The following is a 25,769-nucleotide window of genomic DNA, read 5'->3' as shown; positions in this document are numbered from 1 at the left end:
AGGCTGCAGCAGTGGTCAGTTCTGTTTTCCTTTGATTAGGATTCACATTCCATTCTCTCAGCCCTTGTTTAAAAATAATTATTAAGCATTTGTTATATCTTGTATATTGTATATGTCTTATGACTATGCTAATAATAATTGGAAGCAGATCCACTCCATGGTTCGAATTAAAAAAAAAAATTACCTGCTCTGAACCTGGATAGGTGTGGGAAACTCACCAGGGGACCAGGCATGGTGGGTGCTGAGGTCAGATTTGAAAGAAGGCCACTGTCCTGGCCCGTCCTTGTTTCTATAGGGAAGTAGTAGCATCTGGTGTCACACTTGCTAAACCATTGTATAATAGAGGTTTTGGTGCATGCTAAAAGAAAGCAATTTGTATCTGATACTTGAGTTGAAAAATGAGTGTTACATAAATGAGTTGATTTTTTTTTTAAATTTTTTATCACTGATAATGTAAAGTTTAGTTTTGACCTCCCATAGTGTGTGTATGAATTTCTGACTACAGATGGTTTTATAATTCAATCCCTAGTTTAGACTACTGTCTAAAAATAGAGCCCCCCTCGCTGTCCACCCTGTACCCCACTTTATTTTGTTTGATAGGACTTATTTCTACCATTAACTATGTTAGATACTTATTTCTTTGCCTTCTTTCCTGGCCCCAAAAGGAAGAGAGAGGCATAGTGGTTTGGAAAAAAGAGCATGGTTATCTGCTTCAGGAGCAAACTTGAAGTTCTTGCTTTATTCACAGATGACTAGAGGGAAGGAGGGTGGCCAAGTGGGTACACATGCTGCCTTTTAGTAGATACTCGTGGGCGAGCCTCTCAGCCTCTGTCCTGCCTCCTCACCTGGACACAGATCACGGGGACCTCCCTCGGGGGTCCTGATGAGGCCGATGGGACAGGGACGGCTCCGGGCCGCTCCTGGCCCTGTGCCTAGCTCTCTTCTCCCTCACCATGGAGGGCAGAGTAAATGTAGAACTCCACTTGTAACTATGAAATATTAATCTGATTAAGCTGTAGTTTCTCATGGGCATTCTTTTTTTTTTATGACTAATAATGCAATAGATTTACCCTACTTTTTGCTGTCATGATCAAAATCACAAACATCCCTCCATAAAATTCATTCGTTCATTCAACAAGTAGAATTATCTGCTATGTGCCAGGTATTTTAGGTCCTGGGAATACACTGGTGACCAAAAAGGGTTTGGAAACACCTACGTTCAAACAGCTTATAGTATCAGGGAGTGATGGGAGGGCTGTTGTCAGTTTCCACCCAGGCTTTGCCATGAGGCAGGAGCACTTCTGTTCTTTCACTCAGTCTTCGTTGAGCGAAGAGTTGAACCCACTGGGCAGAGTGACTTCTTAATGGGCAGAGCGGGACGTCCCTTTGTTTATTTTTTGTTTATTTTTGATCAGTCACTCTTGCATTGGACAATGAGTCAGGATGATATTTCTCCAAGAACTTGTTTGCCAAATAGGTTTGGTGATAAGCACGTCATCAGTTGCCATCCCACTTAAATTCTTCCATCATTTCTCAGGCTTTGAGGTCCAGGGAAATTTGTTCTTTTTGAATAATATTTTGCTTACTGCACCATGACTGCATCTATAGATTTCTTGTAAAATATGTCTTAGAAGGATATCGAACCTGTTCCTTATGTTTTTTTTTAATACCCACACTCTAAGATGATGATGATGATTATTTTTAATTTTATTGGGGAACAGTGTGTTTTTCCAGGACCCATCAGCTCCAAGTCAAGTAGTTGTTTCAATCTAGTGTGGAGGGTGCATCTCAGTGGCCCATGTGGGGATTGAACCGGCAACCTTGGTGTTATGAGCCTGAGCACTTAACCAACTGAGCTAACCGGCTGCCCCTGTTTCTTATGTTTTTAAAGAGCCAGTTGAACCACAGATCACTTGGTGAAAGCTTAGAACATAAATATTAGATTAGAACCACCACCTCTTTATGCAAATGTTACGTATATTAGTATAGTATTCTTATTAAGGTGTTTCATTGCCTTGGTTAAATAATAATGGCTGTTGCTTCTTGTTCAAGTATCTGCTTACATAATACATTGCTATTTAGGTGAGACTATTAAGTGGGACTCAGATAGGGAGGGAGATGGGGTGGGGAACACCTGAGGTTTATTAAAAAACTAGCCAAACAGGGCAGTTTGGAAATACAGTATGGTGACAGGCTGCAAAGTGCATAACATGATTTGAACAAATCAACTGTAAAAAGATATTTTTGGGGAAATCGGGGAAAATTGAATATTGATTGAATTTTAAATATTAAGGAATATTTAATTATGTTGGAAATGATAGTGGTATGGGTGTGTGTGTGTGTGTGTAAAGTTTGTTGGGACTACAAACTGAAGCTTTTACAAGTGAAATGATATATAATGATGACCTTAAAGTATGCCAACAATTTAAAAAACTGGTGGAAAGAGTAGATGATTCAAGAATGCCAGAGCGTTAATGGTGTCAGAGCTGGGTGAGAGTACATGGGGGCTCATTGTACTGTTTTTTTCTACTTTTGTGAATGTTTCAGATTTTCCAAAATAAGTTTGTTTTAAAAGCACGTTATAAGGGTAAAAGGGAAAGACTTTTTACCCTTTTTTGATTCCAAATCACCAAATGCTTGAGCCGAGTGAGAGGGACAGTGGGAAGGGACGGACGTCTCCCTCCCCTGGGGTCTGGAGTCCTGGACCAGAAGGCCATGGACTGGCTCCAGTGAGCCTGCCCTGCCTGCCGCTGGGTCCTCTGGGCCGCTCTCCACGGACGCCTGGGGTAGAACCAGTTTCTTGGGAGACCTTTTGTGTTCTGGTCAGTGAATGACTGATTTAATCCCACCTGGGCCACCTTTCCCTCCATGCTTTATTAAAGGAGATCGCTAGGCAGAATTGCAGTTGACTTGGAAACACACAGAGCTGTCTGTTCCCAACTAGCTCTACTCTGACTCTGCATTCCCACGATTTTTTTTTGTGGGGGAGGGGGAGAGTGCTGTGATCCAGCTGGAAATAGGTCATTGTCTCAATAGCAGCATTCTCAGGGCTGAGAATTGGAAGTGAGCATAATAAATGCAGGGCCTTACTGAGTGGAATGTCGTGCAGCCATTTTAAGAGATCACTGTGCTTGCAGCCTGGGCCGGGTGGGAGGAGGTGGGGCCTGGAGGAAACACAGCAGACCCGAGCCGGTGGCAGGGCTGTAAAGCACATGCTGGGTCTTCTTGCTCCCATCAAGTAATTATGGACATAATTATAATCCCACTGCGATGTAACATACTTGATTGGGACAAAGTATAAAAAGTTTTTTTATTTTTCCAACTTAGTATAATTTCAGAAACACAGTAGTTTAAAAGCATACATTTTATTGATGTTTGCTTATTCAAGCAAATTTTGTAAGTTTACTGATTAATGTGGATTAAAAAACTATTTGGGTCTTACTCTCTGATACATGGCAAAAGTAGAGACTTCGTCAAGTTAAAATATATCTTTTTTAAGCTTATAGGAGAAATGTTCTTTAACACTGCAAATATTACTGTACATGTGATCTTAACTAGGGGCAAAGATTTGTATCAGAAATAGCAGACAATTTCAGGATGATTTATAACCTTTCCTAAAACAATTGAGGTTACCAAAGGAATTTTGTTGTTTTGACATTTTCATTCTTTCATAGGCTCCCCCCTCCAACCCCCACTAGATTAGAAAGGAAAGAGTCTTGACAGACTTCTAAATTTACAAAGAAAATAGTGCATTCCAGGTGGGTAATGAAATTTAGTCTGTAGGTCTTTAATTTCCTATGTCTTATGAGCCTAGAATTAAAATCACTGTGGCATGTGATAGCCATATTGGTTGGCCCTGTCCCTTACTTTTTTGTCTTTTATGGGATCCTAAGTTTGTGGATATAATTAACCTCCCTTTTCAGTGAACTAAATTGGTGCTGAAGTATGTATGACACATCTAGTAAAACTGAAATCACATGTTACAGAATCAAGCTTATTTTGATAAAGAGAAAGTGACCTTGAATGATATCTTATTTTGCCTGCCTTGGAGATGGGTGTCGATCATCTGTGTTTCTGAAACGGAATAGTTTCTTTAGCAGAATGTAACATTCTTTGATTATTTCTTTCTCTTCTATGTAAAGTGGAGTCTGAGCATTCTAGTTTAGTTCCCATATTAAAATTACACAGTGTATGTCATTCCCAGTGTAGAAGTCAATTTCTACTTATAGACACTCACAAAAGAAGGGTCTGAAAAAATGGACACTAATGGGTATCAAAAATGCTATTTTCACGTGGGCAGATAAGAAAGTGCCCACCAGTGTTACTCTGCAGCACAGACTTGGCACTTGGGTACCAAGAGTGCCGATCCTTTCACTTGTCAGACACTCTGAAGCAGTTTCTTTCTTCCTCAGTTTCCTTCTTCCAAAAGCAGCCCATGCTCAGTGGGGAGGGCTCAGTACAAACTGTTCCCAGTCTGGTTTTCTAGTAGAGGGAACTGACCCTCATTTTAATGCGACTGTTCAGAGAGTTCCCTTCTAGCTCTAGGGTCATGATTTTTCTCCAGTTATAATGAGTACCAACAGGGCTTATTTGTCGCTTTTTGTATTGTTAAGTAGCCGCTTTTTGTATTGTTAAGTAGCCGTAGCCAACAGGAAGTGTGGGTCTTGGGGGGCAGGAAGTGGCTTACTTGCAGAGGCAAAGGCAGCTATTTAGAAAGACTCAGGATTTCATTACATGTTCTTGAAATTCTGGGAGAGAGATTAGTTGATCTGGGCACTTCCTTCTTATACGTAATTTTTCACCCTGGAATTTGGAAATTCAAGCCTCAAAAGTTTAAAACCATTGATTGCATTGAAAGATACAACTTTAGAAATAACATCTAAGAGGCTATACAAGTATAAATATTTTTAGGAGCTGATTACCAGAAGTTGAGAAGGTTGCGTAAACCTTTCTGGGCCTCAGTTTCCTCAGCCTTTACAAGAAGGTAGTCAGACTAGGATAACTTTACACTTCTCACCAAGCAATCAATATCCATTTAGTCATCATACAAAATAGTTACACCTTGTCAGTATTTTAGTTGTTCTACTTCTATACACTTAGATAACATAAAAATGATATAAAATGTAACATAACATTACATTTTTATTTTGGCCTCTCTATCCATAAAATGTAACATAACATACCTGAAGGAAAAGTTACTTGGAAATTCCAAGACCCAGCTTTCATGTTAATGCTCTGCCCTGTTAATCTACTGCATTTTAAGAATTTAGTTTTTAAGTTGTAAGCTTCGCCTAAGAGTGGTGGAGGAGAGCGCAGTTTAGAAAAGAAGGTGAGGAGTGTGTAATTTTCATGATTAAGTTACCACCAGAATTCCTTCAAGTGATGTTGAATTCTCTGTTAAAGGAGGTGAGCGTCCCCCTCGGAGATGCTCTCTTGGGATAAGGCCTAGGGCTGAGCAGGGGCCCGGCACACCCGCCCCCCCCTTCCTCCAAGTTCAAGTTTATAGTCACATTGCCTAAAACCAAATAAATAAGGGCCATGCTTAAACTGAACTGAGAAACTCGGCTAACAACTACTTGGTTTATAAGAGTTAGGTTGACTCATTTGAAGAGAGTTCTGACCTTGCTTTTCATTTAGTATAATAATTAGCACCTTGGGCCAACACTCAGCAATGATGGCCTTTTTACACCTCCATCAAGAAGGAAGGTAGGGAGGCCAGGACTGTTTTAGTCCCGAGAGATAATGACGCAGCCTGAGGCACTAGATTGTGGTAGGTTCATTTTGTTTCTTGATAGATGCTACCTACAGGGAATTTAGAGTCTTTCCATTAACTGTCAGCATCAGTGCACCTGTATCCTAGCTTGCAATTTCCTGCTGGGGAAATACAACCATCACAAGGGGTGGTTATCTGGAGCTCTGTGATGGACACCAGGAGCGCAGAGAGCTGCTGACACTGGCATCACCCAGTCCTTCTTCATGACTTTCAGGACTTCATAGTCCCTGAGATAGTGTGACCGCCCATATAGGAATAACTGAACTATGGGCCAGCACTTTGACCTTCCAGGAGTTGTCACAAGTGGACTCTTGTCAGCCCTAACATTTGATGGTTTTATTATTCCCATTACTAGGCAATAAAAGACTAGACTATTATCCTAGTATTATATAATTACACCAAAACTTTATCAGAATGTGAATTTTGTATCTGTCCTACCCATCTGTCTTTATTGGTTTGTTGTGCTGTGGACAAAATGACTCATGGGATTTTTATTGAATTGCCTGACAATTTTTGTTATATTCAATTCCACAGACTTTTTACAAGATTTGTGGGTCTAGATGACGAGTTTCCTTTGGCATCTGAAAATGTTCCTAAGCCAGACCAGCCAATTTCTCCATCTTCATTCTCAATTTCTTTACCTCAAAAGAGAAGACAAGATATAAAATTATGTGATTGGGTATAATTTAAACTCAAGATACGAAGGAGCTTGAAAGAAAGGAGGAGCAATATTATAAGTCATTATCCATTAGTTTACAGCTTTGCTGAAGGGCTAGTTTATCAGTAAGATATATTTATGCTGTTATTGTTTTCACCTTTTCTAAAGGTCAGTAAACCTCAAGAAGTCTGGTGTTACGAGCTAGAGTTCAAACACGCTCTCTGGCTTTTCCGACTTTGAGCCCAGGCTGCTTTGGGCACATAGTGACATGCGACTACTGCTCACGGTGGGAACCTCTGAGAGAAGGACCATGCCCCCCAGCTGTTCCCTGATGAGCGCTGTGGGGGTCTTGGCCAGTGCAGGAGCGTGTTCTTAGAATATGGGCTTCGCTCCATTTAATGAAAAATTGTGTTTTAAGGACCACATTTCTATTTTACGTCTCTCTCTGTACAATAATGTTTTGATATTTTGATAAATACCTTCCCTAAGTGACATATTGGTTTTTATTTAGGCTTCTCTATCCTTAAACGAATTGTGTACATACAACAGGGTGGCTTGTGGGCTAACTTTCTTGTATAAAAGGTGGCTACTTACGACTATATGCTTATTAGAAACACTAATAATGTAAAATATGGTCATTGGATTGTCAAAAGCAACTACTTTTATGTAATGTCGTTTATATAAACAGTGTTACCTGGGAGCAGCACTGCATATTAAGACAAACATTCATTCTGTATAATAGAAACTGTTATCTTTAAATAGTACCATTACTGTGACACCGGAAAAGGGTGGTCATATGGAGGGAGAAGAGCTAAAACACAGAAAATCCACTTGCCTTTGGGGCTTTCCAACATTGCCTTCCTTGGCTGAAGTCACGGGTCTGCATTTCTACACTAAGCCGATTAAGGTTTGCTGAATTGATGGTAATGTTTTACAGAGGTTGGTTATTTGTTAGCCAGCATTTGTGAAAAGTGACCGCTGTGTGTCATAGCTAATATGATTTATTGAGCTGGAGTATTGTTCATAGAGACTGATTTTTATCTTTCTCCAAGATAAGGAGGAGATCAGGATCCAGAGAGTGCTAAAATAGGGACCCGTCTGTTGGGGTAGAGTTTTCATTAAGAAAAACCTGCCTCCATGAGTTTAGGTCTGTGCTCCAGCACTAATGAATGACACTTTATAGCAGCGGCTCTCAACCTGGGGGTCGAACGACCCATTCACAGGGGTCGCTTAAGACCATCGGAAAACAAAAAGATACTTACATTACGATTCATAACAGCAAAATTACAGTTATAGAGTAGCAATGAAAATAATTTTATGGTTGGGGGTCACCACAACATGAGGAACTGGATTAAGGGGTCGCGGCATTAGGAAGGTTGAGAACCGCTGCTTTATAGGGAAGGTATTTTCACATAATGGAGTATAAATAGTAGCAGTAAATACATTAACATTGCCAAAAGGAGTTGGGGCCTTTTGCATGCTCGACGCTGGCTGCCCCTTTCTCCAGAGCTGTGGCTGTCCCAGGCGTGGCCTCACCTGTGAGCTGGTGCGAGCTGGGGCTGGTGGGCCCCCATTCCAACCTCCTGAGTCAGAGCCTGCCTGGGGCCCTGGGCTGGATGGGAAACTGTTTCAGCAAGCTCTCCCGGTGATTCGTTTGCTTGTTCTTGTTCAAGTTAGAAAACCACGCCTTAGAGGAGCAGTGAGGGCCCAGGGAATAGCATATAAGGTGTGGCTGGCCATATTTCCTAAGTGATTACTAAGGGATATCAGACTTCATCAAACATGGCTGGAATTGCCACGTTTCCTTGCAGCAGTGAACAGGGCTCTGGAGGGGTTGAAGTTAATCCATCTAGAATATATAGGTGGTGATCAGTTAAATATTGTTGGGTTTTGGTACTTAAATTGAGGGCCAGATATGGCATTCTTGGCACCATTGCAGTTAAATGTATAATAGAAGACTCAGTCCCTGCTTAAAATTGACGGAAAGAACATGGTTTGCCTGGAAGAACGCTGAGCAAGAGCCTGGGTTCTCACCTCTGCTCCCCAGCGCCGTTTCCTCCTCTGAAGTGAAGGAGTCGTCTGTCTAGAATTCAGCACGGCTAAAATTACTTTTGGCTTCAGGAGAGAGTGGAGTAGGCGTGGGCGTGTAGGAGACTGTTTTCTGCTGTGTTCACTCGAGTTTGTTTGGCAGCTTGTGCCTTCTTCCTGAGAACACAGAGTATTTTTTTCATTTACAATTTAAAAACAGTAAACTTAAATTGAGTTTTAGTTTTTGAATTTGTGTTCTCTTTCATCCTTGTTTCCCCCTAAATTTTTTTTGGTCCTTATTAATTTGAATGCCAAATTGACCATAGTCTAGTTCAAAAGTGGTAGGTAGACAAAGGTGGTACTTCCGGATAGTGGGATCTTGTTTGGCAATGATAAAGGAATGAGTGCTGATACAGGCTACAACATTGAGGAATCTTAAAAACATTGTGCTGAGTGACAGCAGCAAGTCACAAAAGACCACATGTTTTGTGATTCTGTTTCTATGAGAAGTCCACAATAGGGAACTCTCTTAGAGACAGAAAGTAGATTTATAGTTGCCAGGGTAGGGTGGAAGGGGTGACGGCGAGGGAGTGATGAAATGTTCCAAAGTTAGATAGTGGTATTGGTTACATAATGGTAAATATGCTAAAAAACCACTGAATTGCACATTTTAAATGGGCAAATTTTATGATTGTAAACTATATTCCAACAAAGCTGTTATAAAAAAAGTACGTAATGACTCAACATGAAAATCAAAATACGATATTGTCTCTATAATTTTTCAATTAAGTGAACCAAACTAGCATCTGGAAAAGCTTTTGTAATTCATTTCTTATCCGTTGTGAGAAGTTTCCCTTGCCATACTCCCCTGCTTTTCTTCCCCCTTTTGTGGGAGAAAGTTTACTGTATCTACTTCCTATCAGAGCCTTTCTAAATACTTGAAAGGTCTTGTCCAAATATTTGAAAACTGTTAGAAGTTGCTGAAGTGGCACCTTCGGAAGAGGGCTGGAATGTTGGAAAACAGCGTTGACATTTTAAATGATTGTGAAAGGTCAGGCTCTCAATGTAATCTTGGTGGTGCTTGGATAGTCTACTCAGACTAATTTTTGAGTAAATGCAGGTGTGATAATATAGGGATTAATCTGCTATCACGGAATCCACTGCCTGAAATTCAAACATTCAAATGTTACCATTGGAATTTCTATTGAAATTGGTTTTCCTGATTCTTCAGTGAGTACATAGGAAAATTACTGCAGATTCCTCCCCTGCAATGTTCTGGCTACTAAAATGAAATCTGGTTGCTTTGTCTGAGAAGATGGAAACAGTTAGTTGCTTGTCCGTAAAGTCTGTGGAGGAATTGGTTTGAGCTTTTCCCTTTTGTCTTGGTCTTTAGTACAGTTTGAATTTATTCTGTAAAAAGTGTGATTGGAGACATAATCTTAAACCAAGTTTATGTGTTTCAGGAGGAAATGGACACTTCCCAAAGGAAATATTACCAAATATTTATTTACTAAAATGAGGGAGATAATGAAGGGAGATAATTTGACAGCAAAAATTTAGCAGTCAACATGGATTAGAAGTAAAATATAATATTTCATTGTTAACTCAATGACTTTTTTTACGTTTCTCAGGCTCTTAGGAGGCATTTTAGATATCCTATTTGGATAAAATTAACCTGGGTAGACTAAAAAATGTTTTTTAAAATGTATTCTGAAAAAATACTGGCCCTTTGGAATATTCCATGGAAAAGAAACTTCTGTGGGCAGAACAATCTGGGAAGCTTAGGTTGATTGGCCCCATCCTGGAATTTCACAGTTAGCATTAATACAGCAAAGATTCAAAAGCTTTTCAGTTTAAAAAAACCCAAAAAACAGATAACTAATTTCTGTGACCTCAAAATACAAGGCATGATCAAACAATACGATTAATGTTTAAATTTTAAAAATGTATTACAGTAAAAGACACATTGCCATTAACCCCCTTGAAAACACTCCCCTTTGTTTAGAATACACTTATCCCATCATTCCTGCCACTTTTCTGAAGCAGTTCTGAAAGTCCTCTTTTGTGAGTGTCTTTAGTTGCGCTGTCGTGGCTGCCTCGATGTCCTGAATCATTTTGACTTTGGGGAAGAGCCAGAAGCCGCACGGTGCCAAATTGGGTGAATAAAGTGGATGAGGACACACTGTAACATTTTTATTTGACAAATTGCTATACCAGAAGCAATTTGTGACACAGAGCGTTGTCATGATGGGGGATGATTTACGGCACACTTTAAAACACAGCTTCCCTCAACTGTAGCTAGCTCACACCTGACTGACTGCACCGAACAAGTTGAAACTTGTCACACACTGTTACTAAGGTTCAACCACTGCTTCCTGTATTGAAAATCCCTGCCTTTCCATTGGATGGCACTCAGCAGCAGCATTCACCACATATTTTGATCACAACGGGAAAGGCCCCATGTCGCACATCACTTCTAGTTCTGGCAATTTCTGTCAAAAACATTACAGTGTATCCTAATCCACCTTATTCACCGGATCTGGCACTGTGTGACTTCTGGCTCTTCCCCAAAGTCAAAATGACCATGAAAGGTAAACGTTTTGAATCGATTCAGGACATTGAGGCAGCTGCGACAGCGCAACTAAAGGACACTCACGAAAGAGGACTTCCAGAGCTGCTTCAGAAAGTGGCAAGAATGATGGGATGAGTGTGTTTGAAACGAGGGTGAGTATTTTGAGGGGGATTAATGGCAGTGTGTCTTACTATAATAAATTTTTAAAATTCAAACATTCACTGTGTTTTTTGATCACACTTTGTACCTCTGTGCTCTCTCCCCGCAGTGAATCATCTCTTTGTCACTCTCCCTTTACATTTAGGTAATTTTGCAGAGCACTACACAGCCACTGACTTGGAACAGAAGGCAGTGAGATAATTTTTAAGTTATAGAATGTGAAAGTTGGAAGATGCCCTGCACATACAATTGTTTCCAGTTACCTACTGCATTTTACAAATGAGTGGGGAAGTGGCCTTCTTCAGACTGGGGGCTGCTTGGGGCAGGGATTGGCCACGATGCCCAGGCCCGCGGGGGTGCGCTCAGGCCTGTGTGTGCTCACGACTACTCAGAACAAGGGAATGAGCAGAGGGGACAATGGATTTATTTTGTTTAAGTGGGGTGAGTTGTTATTGAGCTTACTTCTTAAAAGATTGGGGTTTAACGCCTTTGATTCTATTTTTCATTGGAAAGAGATGTTAGCTACATTGGGGCAGTAAAACCTGTATTACTGTGTGTGCTTCCTGCAGGAGAGTTCACCCCCCCTCCTGGAAATGTGAAAACAGGTGTGATTTTTTTTTTTTTTTGTCTGTGAAAACAATCTACTGGCATGTAATTGTATTCCATAGTTAGTTATTTTCTTGCTTGTGGATCTGCCCATTCCTTCTGCGTCCCTCTAGGAAGGAGTTAGCTCTTGCTCTAATCATCTCACCGTGCCCCTCTGGACTTTACACCTACAACATTTCAGAGCTGGAAAGGACCTCAGGGCGTCGAGTCCAAACCTTTGTGCAGATAAGGGGGCTGAGGCCCAGTGAGGGGAAGTCCATCTGCTGAGCTCCCCAGTAGGTCACAGGCCAGGTTTGGAACCCAGGCCAACCGGCTGCCATGCTCTTGCCCGCTCGCTGTTCAGTGATCTGTGAATTCAGCTGGTCCTCAACATCACTTTAGTGGCTTTAAAAAATACAGGTTGTTGGGCTGTGGCCCAGAAACTCAAGTGTTTGCAAAGCCGCTCTGGGGATTCTGATGGTGTAGCCCCATTCCTGAGTGCGACTGTTTGAGGCCCATATCCATGTGTAGCGATGGCGCAAGGGCAGGGAGGGCTGACTCCTCTGTGTGTCCCCAGTAGGCATTTGATTGGTATTTGTAGAGGGAGCAGCCTCACAGGATGCTCGGTGCCCCCCAGCTGGGGTGGGCTGAGAGCAGGAGAGGCACGAAGCTATTGTGATTCAGTTGCGTGTAGTGTCGTAGTTTTGAGCTGAGCTAACCTTTCATAAGAACAGCAGATATAATTTTTTAAAGAGTAGATTATTAAGCAGAGGGAGGATAGAGACTATTACAGTTAGGTTCTCATTATCTTCATTAACGAAGGCAAAGGTGGGTTTATGTGTTAAACCCTGATGTTAAATACCTGCATTCTATAATCAAGTGACCTGGAGCAAAACACCCACCTGTGAAACTCTGGTTATCATTCATGAAAAAAACATGCACAGCATTTTACTTCTTAATTTAAGATGTTTTGCTGGCTAGTTTTGTTCTTGTTTTAGAAATAAAGCTTAATTTATTCCTACTTTTTGTTTTTAGGCATTTGTCTCTTGCATATCATGATATTCTAGCAATAGATTAGAAACTCACCTCTCTACTGAAGTGAAAAAACAACTCACCTGCTAAGCTAGGCTACTGTGTGGGGCAAAAAAGAAAGATTTTTCTGCTAAATATGGTCTGTGTGGAAAATGTACATGTAGTCATCAGAACTCACTTTCCTTGAGGGGTTGAGGTATCTTCAATATTGAGTTTTCCTGACTTGTGCCTAGGATAAGTCATCTCACCCTGAACTTCTGACATAGCACATAGCTATAGAAAGAACTCCCATATCTAAGGTTATTTATGAAATCCCATCATAAATAGTGGACTATGATTATGTCTGGTTCCTCACATGTTCTAACATTTTAGAACTCGCAAGATGGCTTTGTGTCTTAGCTTCAAATAGAGTAGCATTTGGAAGGGAGGCATGAATTATTAAATTATCATCTATACTATCAACCACATACGTGGTTCTATGTGTGTATATGGGGTGGAGGGTACATGAGAAAAATTCAACGTTAATTACTGCCATCCCTCCCAATGAAGCAGAATGTTAAAAAGGGTTTAGTATGTTGGCAAGCCTGAGATAACACCACTTTTGGGGGTATAGATTTGAATGACTAACTGCATGCCTGGTACACATACTGGACCACACATCACTATGGGATTTTGCTGCTTTCTGCAAATATTGACTTTGATAAAAGTGTGTGATCTAGGGGGAAACACCAAGATGATAAAAATTGCAAAGCATGCGTTCTTTCTTCCAGTCTTTGTTCCTGGTCTGGGTGGGTGTGGTGGTGTGTTTAAGCCTGTGGACCGAAGGTGCTTTGTGGGACCATCCTTTCGTTGATTGTGCATAATCTCGCTTTATTCCCGTGGCACCGTTGCCCTTACGAGTCCCAGCTTTCATTGAAGTGCCTTGAGTTCACGGAAAACAACTGCTTATCATGGGGAGCTGACACAAAGGTACTAAAAAGGAGAGTTGGGATTTAGATCTGTTTCCTTAATAGCCAAAGCCCAATTTCTTTTAAAGCCCCTGGAGAAGTAGACCAAAGCATGGTATATAAACGGTCCTGTCATCTGAGTAAATGTTTCATTTTAAACTTTGGTAAAAGGTTATGCTGTTTTTCAGCACATTATTAAAGACCCATAAAATTGAAAATAACTTTAATAGCCTTTCTAAACATGGGACTGTGGAACGTGCTTTTAGTTAAGGCAGTGCCAGTCTATGGCCCTGAATCTGGGCAGGAGTCCCCCCTTTCTGCCAGGAGCATTTGGAGGTGTGTTGGGGAGCTGCTTTTAGATGTCCCGATGACTGGAGACACGTATGCTAAGTGGGGGCTCAGGGATGCTCAACATTGTGCAGTCCTTGAGCTAATCTTGCAGAATGAGTGCTTGTGCTGCCCAGAATGCTATGGTGCCTCTAGCGCAGCGGTTCTCAACCTGTGGGGCGCGACCCCTTTGGGGGTCGAATGACCCTTTCACAGGGGTTGCCTAAGACCATCGGAAAACAAAAAGATATTTACATTACGATTCATAACAGTAGCAAAATTACAGTTATAGAGTAGCAACGAAAATAATTTTATGGTTGGGGGTCACCACAACATGAGGAACTGTATTAAGGGGTCGTGGCATTAGGAAGGTTGAGAACCGCTGCTCTAGTGAGAAACTCGGAGGGTAGTGACTAGTCACGTGACACACTAACCCCTTTAAGGCCCAGCAGCTTGGCCATTGGTCATTAATCTACCGTTCAATCACGTGTTTAGATCTCATGAGCTCTCCCGTCTCAACCTCTATATCAAGATTGTAGTACAGCGAGCACTTACCTGATATACGCATATATGGGTTAAAATTAACTTGGAAATAAAGCAACAAAAAAGTACTAGGATAAAGATATTTAAAAGTTAAGCAATTTAAGTTTTCTAGGATCAAGCCTGGTACCAAACAAATGCTCCACAGCAAAAACACATACTTCATGTATGACCAGAACAGTGCGTTGAGCTTCTTGATACAGAAAACCCCTAAGAAGAACCCTAGATGTGCAGTAATAAATGCAAACATATATAAATGATAGACAGCTTACAGCAGATGTGGAAAATGAGATGTGAAAACCAGGGTTATCTTCCATGGAATGAGATGACTTTATATACATTAAACAAGTGTCTTAGAAGTAGGAATCTTTTGAGATTTAAAAAAAATATATAGGATTGTCAGAAATTCAAAGTCCACAGTTAATGCATATTTGACAGTTAACATCAGAAAAAAGATTGTAAAACGTGCACTGTATATGAATATATATTGGGTTGTTGGAAAAGTCATGACGTATTTTTTTCTATGTTTTTCATTGCAAAAATGCGTCATGACTTTTCCGACAGCCCAATACATATTAATTAAAATTGACTTGATTTCGTAATTTTAGAGGGGTTTCTGAAAATAAAAATTCTGATGCGTCCCCAAATCAGAACAGGGAACTTACTCCTCCTGACGGGGTGTGGACCCAACTCTTGGCTTCCTGTTTGTTGCCTGCCCCAGTCTTACTCGTCACCGCAGTGCCAGAGGAGCCCGCCCCAGTCTTCCGCCTTGCCATCTTTGTTTGAGGTTATATACCAGACTTCATGATTGCCCTTGGGTGTTGGAGCACATGAAAAGCCCTGGAAAGGCCAGACCTACAAAAACTTAACCAAATGGCTTGTATTGGGGCTGCGGGTGGTCAGATGAAGACCTTCTGTTGGGAGGTGTAGCTTATACATCATGCAGACTTCACTACGCTTCATTTTTAAGTTCACTTTCTATATGCTACTTATTGGCTTATGTCCAACCTCAGTAAAGGTTTTTTTTTACTGGTTATTTGCTTTTTCAAAGAGTCGTGTTAACTCTTGAGTCAAATATGAACCGATTCAGAACCTTAAAATAGCTTTTTCTAAGTTCCTGTTAATCAGTTTGTAAAAATGATGTGATGGTCACCTTTTTATGTTAATTATTAGCTTTGATTTTTCTCACTGTCTCAAATTTAGAAGTGATCAAGACTTAGAATTTAGGATCTGAAATCTATGCATGGATTCTGGTATTTCGTATTTGTCACCAGGTTAGTGGCATTTGGTGCAAATTACTTGGTGGTTCAGTTTCTGAATCAGTAAGTAATAGAGAAAGAAAAGCATATCTATGGGCCTGTATTTGTCAGCTGCATTCCCTTCCCCCAACCCCATTTCCGCCCCCCCCACTTTAGTTTTGAGTGTGATCTTCATTGTGGGCTTATTTATCAGTGATTTAGAGCTGTGTTTATTACTGGAATATTCAACTGTGGGGCTGCTTTTCACATCTCTACTATGTGCTCTTGGAATCATAATTAACAGATATTTGCTTTATTTTATGCTTCATAAAAGCCATTTGGTGATTTAAAGAAATAAATAATTGCCAGCAGGAAAAGAAAGAGAATTAGGTTTTTATATTTTAATATAATTGAAGAATTTAAAATATGCCCAATCTTGCTTCTCAGCAAACTTTAGTTCTTTAATTTGTAGATTAGAGGGGAAACTTTTTTGACTCCGGAAAATTACGCCTCAATTCTCTATCCCATAATATCCGTCAGAGAACCTGTTAAGACGTACTGGGTGTATAGCTCAGGCTTGAGTGTTGATTTGCAAAAACTGACTTTATTCCTGAAGTCGGAACTAACATGGTGTCATAAATGTGTGAGTGTCTGTCATGTCCTGGCTGGATCCTTAGACCTTTGTGAGCTAAATATCAGTACAGCTCATCTGTCTTCATTACACTAACATCTGTGTTAGGACGCACTTAGGATATGTCTCTCCAGCCATCTGTCTGTTTCACTTGAAAAATGGGGAGAAGCAGGCATTTCTTGATATGAAGCATTACAGTTGCTTGTGGCCGTGGTATTTTCCTTTGGGACAGTGATATCAAGTAGATAGGTGTGGCTTTCTCATATGCTAGTAAATCTCCATTTTGGTTCATGATAAATTTGAAAACTACCTTGAAATAAAATTTTTTAAAACAAACAGCTATGTTTCAACATTAAAGACATTTTTAAAGGCCTTCTCATCACCACCTCAATTCTCTGTGATCTTGCTATCCTAATAATTCTTCATTTTTGCATTTTACAATCATCTTTTGTCCAGATTGATCTCACATATTTGCGGTGATAGGGTACATACCATTTTGCTGGTCATATTTTTAATTTGAAGCAATTTTCCATGTTTCTACTCTCTTCATAATTACCATTTCAAATCACTATATGCTCTCCTGTCCTCTTTGATGTATCCAGCCACTGAGCTGTTTCCCTCTTCACTATTTAGATGGTTTCCCATGTTGCTGTAAACGTTCTGGTCTATAGATCCTTCTCTCTTCCTGTCACTTAGTGCCTGGGTCTGAATTCTCACGCAGGCTCGCCGCCCCACTGGTCACTTGGCTGTTAAACACTCTAACAGTTACCCAAGTATTTTTGTAGAAAAACAGCTTAGAACTAAGTGTGAATGTGCTTTACTAAAGAAAGAGGGCGTACATTTGAATCCAGACTGTGCGCACATGCTGAGGCTCATCAGCTAGCTCACCATTGGGGGGGAGGGGTAACTAGCATAAGAACGGATGTTGGAGAGGAACATCCTCCTGACATATTTCCCGTAGTTGTGAGTTGATGTGGAAGTCTCAGGTTATTAAGAGAAAAGAACACTCAGTTAAGTATAATTTGTTTTATTCTGTTTTCTAGATCAATGTCCGAGTTACCACCATGGATGCGGAGCTGGAGTTTGCCATCCAGCCAAATACGACAGGAAAACAGCTTTTTGATCAGGTTGGTCTCTGTGAACTTGGAAGTGAGAATCACCCCCCCCCCCCCAAAAAATAATAATGTTTGCAACATGCGAATAATTTTGTTTGCTAAGCATGTTCCTTGGTTTGCTGCCTGCATTTCTTTGTAGAGCAGACCATTTTACCCTCACAGTTTACAACTGTGTAAACACTCCACAGGGCTGGTTTCTGTTCACCGCCCTCCGAGAGGGAATTTAGGGGACACTGGGGACATCAGCACAGTGCCACATCCAAAGCTCTGACGGACCGCCCACCCTGGGGGGGGGGTCTTCATGGTCACCCTGGCTATTTCTTGCCATCTGCTCTGCGGGCCGGGGTGCAGTGTGGGGGTCAGACACTGCCCGAGGGCCCAACCGAAACCAAGCAGACCACAAGATCTGGGCCCCGCCTCTCCCTGCCTCCTGCTCTAGCTCTCAGCTCACTCAGGGGTCAGCAGACACTTGCCCCTGAGCTGGGCAGCATGGGGCACATCCATGTGCCTGTGGATTTCTTCTTGCAACCTGAAGAAGAATGCACAGCGTTTTGGTAAGAACAGTGAATCGCCGTGAAGGCTGGGATGGATAGTTCTTCCATGGGACAGTTCCAAGCTTCTGAGAGAGCGCAATCTACTTTCTGGGCTAAGTAAATTCTGCTCTGGGGCTGAGGGCCAATAGGACAGCAGGACCGGATGTGAGTGTACAAGTCATTTGAGCTGTACCTGCCTTGCTGAGTCCCCAGTGGGGGGTGAAGCGGTGCTCTGCCACTTAGCACCAAACCTGGAGATTGGAGTGGGCGATGATTGGGAAAGCTGGGAGGTAGGATTTCAGCAAAACTAGAAGCTGTAGGTGAGTCCCCGTGCTTGATGGGCACTTCCTCTTATCCCATGCGCCCGCTCCGGCTCCGTGCAGCAGCACCTGTGAGAACTGCCCGGGTGACAGGCATCCGCGCCGATGCCTGCAGGTGGGTGCGCGCCTCCTCAGCTGTCCCTGGCTCTCCCTGCGCTGTTATTTTGAGGTCGTTCCCTGGCTCTGCCTCACCCAATAAGAACAAAGACATTGACTGTTGTGGGTGGGGCTGGACTTAGGGTGAAATTCTAAAGGTTTCTCCTGAAAGATAATCATGAAATAAGTTCATTGGAATGGGCTGGGCTCCAGGCGGCACAGTAGTCAGAACACAGATGGGGTCGCTGCCTGCAGTCGTGTCCCTCGGTCCTGGAGAGTCCTCGCCTGTAAATGAGGGGAAGCGCTATCTTAGGATAGTTATAATTTTGCTGTATTAATCATTTAGCTTCCCTTGCCTCCATCTTCTGTATTTCCTTCCCATGTTGCTCTTCGGAGATTGTGTGAAGAGTTCGCAGCACTTATGCTGCAAGATACAGGGACCATTATTTCCTATAAGGCCCTTGTCTCTGCTACTTGGGGGCCCTTGGAAGGTGGGGGAGTGGAGAGAGAGAGGCTTGTCCCAATAACGTTCCTCCTGTGTTTCATTTCCACAAACTCTCTTCTGACGGCACGCTAGTGTGCTAGGCCCTGAGCTGCACACCCTTCACGAGAGTCTCTCAGCTTCTCCATCCAGGGCACCATGTTGACAGAACTCCGCATGTCCCTAAATGCTGAATAATTGTATCTAGTTAGGTGTTTGCGTTGGTTTCCAGCCAGGTATTTTTCTCGTACTGGATTAGCTGCTCACCAGTAGTGTGGAGCTATGGATTCACAGGTGGATACAAATGGACCCTGAACTCAGTCAGTAGACGGGGGTTTTAAAAATGTAAACACATAAATCCAGCTAACATGCCAGGTTTTGATATGCTCTGCATCCAATTTACCCCGAAGCTCATTATGCCCCCATTAAACATCCTTTTCAAGCACTATATTACTCTTCCCCTGCCCAGAAAACAGTCCCCTGAGTCCATATGCTAAAGACAAAACAAGGCCAAGTCTCGCTGTAACCATCATTCCCAAGTTGTCTTCCAGTCTAAATCTCAGCCGGCCTCCAAGAGAAAGGGAAGCAGTAGTGGACAAAAGATTCTAGATTCCCCTCTGCCCTCTCTCCGTCTTCAGTGACGGGACCTGGATCACAGAGCTCTCTGATCGAGTTAATGTTTAACTTCTTTTTCAGTTTCGTGTATCCCTAGTGAAAAATGCCATGTAACCTGAGAACATTGGCGTTGGAGCAGACCTGGAAAATGATTAGGTCTGCATGTTGTAAATGAGGAAACGGAGGCTCAGAGAGAGAAAGCAAATTGCTCAAGGTCACACAGCTAGCTCGTGCCAAACAGCGGCTGGCTTCACTGCCTGTTAAACCCCACTTACACTTGTTTTTTTGGCAGTCCATGTGTTTATCCTTCCAAGGTGGCACATGACACAGAGAAGTTCATACCTTCATCCGCACAGGTGAGCAGGACGGTCCCTGAGCGGGTGGCCCGTGGGGCTCCTGCCCACATCCCGCAGCCAAACTGGGCATGTCTTTCAGGGTCTGTGGACTGCACAGGACTCTGTCTTTTCTCTGTTGTTCCATCTGACTCCCTTCTATTGGGTCATCGGGAAAGTCAGGACGCATTTTTGCATTGAAAAACAGAAAAATACGTCATAACTTTCCCGACAACCAGTATGTCTGGGAAGCTCATTCATGGGCCAGCTGCCAGTCACTAAAATAGGGTCCTTAAATGGAATAGGTTGTAAGTTAGCCGAACCCCTTCTCTCCACCCGGTTACTTAAGCCTTTTCTGCAGTAACTGGTCCCTGGCCCCGACCCTAGTGCTGTTGCTTTATCTGTGGCTGGAGTATAGTCCAGGGCTCTGGCTGGACGGAGCATGTCACAGAGGCCAGCGGCCGCACAGGAGGCACGTTCCCGCTGGAGCTGGGAGTTGCTTTTCCACCGCTGAAGTTTGAGGTGCTGAGGAAGTTCCGCCATGTGACTCTGTGTGCCATTGTTTCTGTCATCCAAACATATTTCCCTGCAGTTTGAGATTGAATGAAGTAGACACATCCCTGCCCTTTCCTTTCCAAAACCTGCCACTTAAAACCCCTCTGAGGCAGAGATAAAGGAACGGACCAACCCCTGTTCAGATTCTGCCTCCCTGGTGAGGATCAGCGTCAGGTTAAGCTGAGGACATTGGAGGGAACGGAGAGGTGCATTTTTCCAGGAATGTTGAGTTTCCCTTTAGGGGGATGTACAGTTGGGTTTAGTATGGACTGCAGAAAGGAAGGTTGTTTGATTCTATTGTGTCATTTTGGGGAAGCCGTAAGGGAGAAGCAGGGCTTTGCAACACACTGAGAACAGTCGTCATGGAAATCGACGGAAGAGTCACCCCATTAAGACATGTGTGCCCCAGGGACAGTCTGACGGAGAGCTCGAGGATCCTGGATTCCGACCATGGCATGGTTCTGGAGCCTGTGACCTGCTCCATGAAGGGGGCTGGCCACATCCTAGCCGATGGAGAAGAGGAACCTGAGCTGTGGCCTTGAAAGTTAGCAAGGGTCTGACAGGGATGGGGGGAGGTACGTCAGCTGGTTAAGACCAGGCTAAGGCTGCAGCTCAGCGGATGAAGTGGAAAGACTAGATTGGAGACAATAATTGCTATGTAGACAGGCTTTCTTGGGCAACTTTGAAACAACCCAGAGAGTAAGGCAAGGCAGTTCTCATCCAAATGATGAGACGGAGGTTCGTGGGGAATAAGAAGTTAGCAGAACTGGGTGTAGAAAATCTGGTATGCAAATTGGCTTTCTCTACACTCAGCTGCTGTGAAAACAAGACATCCCATTTCATGCAAGACTTGGGAGTAAGCACTGTGTAAGAGTCAGAATTTCTTCCATATCAGCCCCTGATGGGGAGCCCTGGGTGTGGTGCCTCCTCCCCCTGTCTGGGTGAGTGGAGGGAGCGGTGAGCAGGTTGGTCTTTGGTAATAAAGACCCTTGGTACTCTGGCAAGACCTGGTTCCCAGCGGATGAGGAAACAGGCTCAGGACAGGAGTTTATTTGGAATTTCAGACGTTATTTTAAGCAAGTGTGCCAGATCCCTGATTTGTCATTTCTAGTGTGTTTAGTCCTCTTTTCCTTTAAATATGATAAAAGCCATATATTTGAAGAATGGTAACCTTTTTCTTGAAAGGCCTAACATTATGTCATGAGCCTTAATAACTGCACAACAAATTGCTGGGGCTCGGCAGCAGGTATCCACAGCAAGTGGCTTTTCTGTTTCCAAAACCACAGGGCTTTTCCTAGGACTGGGGAGAATTTTTCCTTCCTGTGTCAAGATTTCAAACTTCTGGAGGTTAAAAAAATGCCACTCACCCCTGGGCATGTGAAGCTGAGCACGCCCCGTCCCCCTTCCCTGAAGCGTCGCCACCTTCTGTCGCCTGCCTTCCCGGGACTGCTGGTTCCCTATTCCTGGTTGAGCAGGGTCCTGGGCCAACTGGCTGAGAGGCAGAGGTGGGCAGCCAGAAAAGGGCCAACGCTGCTTTGCTTCATGTTGGTAACTTTCAGCCCCTTTTCACGTGGGCACACCTGACAGGTGGCATTCACACCTGTGACACACTTCACTTTCACTGCTGCACCCTAGGTTGCGCCTGGTTATCTGTGTGCTCCCCATCACTCACCTGGTTGTCTTTACTCAGGGAAGCAGAATGAAGTACAAAGGAATAGGAGTGAGATTTTATAAGATCTTAAGGTTTTGTAAGGTTTCACGTTAACCCTGAATCTGCTCACGTGTATATTATAATGAATCATTCATGGCTTTCGGGTAATCACCTGTGGTGGCAACAGGTTACCGAGCCCAGCGTGACTGCCTCCTCACGTGACGCGATGGTGGCTGCCGAGAGCTGCTGCCCTCGGTTCCTCGTGATTGTCTCACTCCCTTGTCTCCCTCTCACAGGTGGTTAAAACTATCGGCCTCCGGGAAGTGTGGTACTTTGGCCTCCAGTATGTAGATAATAAAGGATTTCCTACCTGGTTGAAACTTGATAAAAAGGTAAATCAAAGTTAACTATTTGCAGGCTTGCATTGGGTGTTGGTCCACTCCGTTGCCATTGAAGTGGGGGCACCTTACTCTGTCTTTTGTTTTTGTTCCTTTATATTTGTGTAAAAGTTTTTACACACAAAAAGGTTGCAGGTTTCCACTAAATGGGGATATTGGTTGGAAATTAGATCCTGGCATTTCTCCTACTGCTCTGCTCACTCATTGGAGCATATGATGGTTAATTGCTTAGCTTTCAGTTGACCTTAGGGTTTTTTATTCCCCAATGAGATTGTTAATCTTGTAAACTGTGAATTACCTACTGTTTTGTAAGAACCTGTTATTGATTTATATGAGCCTACAATAGATTGTCTTCCAACTCTACAGACTGGAGAATTCCATTAACAATTATAAAGAACAGCAGTAAGCTAAATGTATTTTCTGTAAACAATTTGAAAAACGACCCATTTCCCAGACCCCTGGTTTCCTGCCATATTACTATAGCAAGTCAGGAGGGCGACTAGAGATGTGAAAGAGGGGCGGGACATGAGGAATTATTAAAAGTAAGTTCTAGGGCCGGCCGAGTGGCACGTTGGTTAGGAGTTGGCTTGGGACGCCAGCTCTGCACAGCAGGGCCCTGGTTCGGATCCCACATGAGGGCCAGTGACGCTGCGCCCTCTACAGCTAAGATGGTGAACAACAGCTCCACCTGGAGCTGGGCTGCCGTGTAGCTGGCAACAGCGTAGGCTGCAGTGGGGCTTGCCGGCAGCGGGTGTGAGCTTTCATGAGCGGCTGTCCAATGGTCAGCAAGCGACTGCCTCACCCAGGAAGAGCTCAATGATAATACTCAACATGGGCTGGTGAAGCGACATCCTCCACTAGACTGAAGAACAAAAGGACAGCAACTTGTCTGTTCCCCTTCCCCGATTCCCCAATAAAATCTTCTAAAAAAAGAAAAATAGTAAGTTTCATGGTCCAGGGCTAGACGGGCCATGTGGACAAATGCCAGGTTCATGGGTCCTCAGGGCTGGTGTTTCCATATTCGAGTTTGCTGGAATTGATTGCATCGTCCCTAGAATCAAGGCTGGGCTGGTAGCTTGGTGGGTCAGTCAGTGGCTGTTGCTAGACTTCCAGCTACATGTCGGAGTGTAATAGGACTTTTTTTCTTTTCTTTTTTTTTAAAGATTTTTATTGGGGAATTGGGGGATGGGAACAGCGCTGGGGAATTGGGGGAAGGGGAACAGACAAGTTGCTGTCATTTCTTCAGTCTAGTTGTGGAGGACGTTGTTTCACTGACCCAAGTTGGCACCATCATTGCACTCTTCCCTGACGAGGCAGATCAGTCGCCGGCTTCTGGACGGCCGCTCACTGCGGCTGCTGGCCGCTCACGCTGGCTGCTGGCTACACACGGTAGCCCATGGCAACCCACTGCCACAGGGGCTGCAGCCTACGCCGTCGCCAGCGACTCACAGCAGCCCAGCTCCAGGTTGAGCTGTTGTTCAGCATCTTAGCTGTAGAGAGCAGTGTCACTGGCCCTCATATGTGGGATCTGAACCGGGACCCTCTGGCGTCCCAAGCCAGCTCTTAACCATCGCGCCACTCGGCCAGCCCTGTAATAGGACATTTTAACTGGACTTGTTTTTTTCTTAATGCTCAAAAGGTGACTTTCAGAACGAATATTACCTTCTAAAACTGGCCGGGAGGACCCTTTGGAGTCAGTGGTCAGGAATCTGTGTTTGAGAAGTCAGGCCTTTGTCTTCTGAACCCATAGTGTGAGTTTGGCTCTGTCATCCAGGTGTCAGCCCAGGAGGTCAGGAAGGAGAATCCTCTGCAGTTCAAGTTCAGGGCCAAGTTCTACCCTGAAGATGTGCCTGAGGAGCTCATCCAGGACATCACACAGAAGCTTTTCTTCCTCCAAGTGAAAGAGGGCATTCTCAGCGATGAGATCTACTGCCCTCCCGAGACCGCCGTGCTCCTCGGCTCCTACGCCGTGCAGGCCAAGTTTGGGGACTACAACAAAGACATGCACAAGTCCGGGTACCTCAACTCAGAGCGCCTGATCCCCCAGAGGTGAGCAGGCGCCAGGCCCGGGGAAGGCTGGCGGTAAAGAAGCGGTCAGAAAGCGCAGGATTTGTCAAGGGCAAGCGCTCCTTCGGGCTGGGGTGCAGGCCGCTTCCTAATCTGTGTTTGCAGTCACGTGCTCTGGCCGCAGCTGGCTCCCACCCAGCCCACTGTCTCCCTACGGCGCCTGTGAGCCACCTGAACGGGGTCTGATAGAGAAGCAGGAAGGGGCCCATTCCTCACGGGAGCTGAAGAGCGACCGTGGCGTTTGGGGCTGTTGTAACATAAGCAGCCTTCTCATGTCCTGACTGCTTCCCTCTTTCTGGTGTATAATAATTTTGCCCCCGTTAAATCTGTTTTTATTCACTAATGGTCACATAAATTACCCCTTTTGGAAGAAGAGGCCTCTTAAAATAAAATACCTTGTTAAAACAATTTCCCAGCAAGGCTGGGTTTGTCTTGTTCCAGGTTCTAAATCTTCCAAGTTGCTCGTCATAAATAGAAATGCCACACAGTTGGGAGTATAAACAAATGCACTGCAATGTGGCTTTATTTGAAATTTGAAAAGTTGAGGCTCGCGTGAGGGTGGACAGGGCTGTCCCTCACCTTTCACGGCCCTTTGGGGTGACAGTGCTATGCCCTCTTCCTTTGCAATGCAGAGTCATGGACCAGCACAAGCTCACCAGGGACCAGTGGGAGGACCGGATCCAGGTGTGGCACGCCGAGCACCGAGGGATGCTCAGGTGAGTGCTGGCTGGGCGGCGCCAGCCTGGCTAGTCTGTCTGCTTTTGCTGTGCCTCCAGTTAGGGTCCTCAAGGCCAGTCCAGCCTGGCGGAGCAATGAAGGGTAACAAGCAGGCGGGTGAGGTTGTCTCTTAAACAAAGCCAGGTGTTCTTGCCTGGGGTACAGAGCAGCTTAGTGTGAGCCGTCAGGCCCTGCGCCCTCCCCCTCTTGTGTCTGAAACTCCCTTTTAGTCAGGGAGGCAGGAGTGTTGTTCAAAGCCATCAGACTTATTTTTTTCTTCATTGCCTCTAAGGTGGTTGCCTTCAGAAGTGTGTGTAAATGGAAAAAATTGATCCTACGTGAGAAACACTTGCTATTAAGTGTAAGAAATGGCCAGGATCTCTGTTGTCCCAGAGTCCT

At 43.8% G+C, this 25,769-nt stretch overlaps 1 protein-coding gene across 3 annotated transcripts in view; it reads left to right on the top strand.

The window, feature by feature from the left end:
* EZR (ezrin) overlaps window positions 1-25,769 on the top strand; it is a 53,023-nt gene that overhangs the window by 7,080 nt on the left and 20,174 nt on the right. For 2 of the 3 annotated variants that reach the window (XM_019630768.1, XM_019630769.1), the window contains 4 exons: window positions 17,534-17,617; window positions 22,485-22,580; window positions 24,361-24,635; window positions 25,286-25,369. In XM_019630768.1, coding sequence (XP_019486313.1) covers window positions 17,534-17,617; window positions 22,485-22,580; window positions 24,361-24,635; window positions 25,286-25,369 — 539 coding nt within the window. Of the gene's footprint in view, window positions 1-17,533; window positions 17,618-22,484; window positions 22,581-24,360; window positions 24,636-25,285; window positions 25,370-25,769 lie in introns of those variants that run through there. The other variant, XM_019630770.1, reaches the window with a different exon arrangement.

This window comes from Hipposideros armiger, unplaced genomic scaffold (genome assembly GCF_001890085.2).
Source record: "Hipposideros armiger isolate ML-2016 unplaced genomic scaffold, ASM189008v1 scaffold_940, whole genome shotgun sequence".
In the NCBI taxonomy this organism is placed as follows: Eukaryota; Metazoa; Chordata; class Mammalia; order Chiroptera; family Hipposideridae; genus Hipposideros; species Hipposideros armiger.
This window is presented reverse-complemented; position numbering and strand designations above follow the sequence as displayed.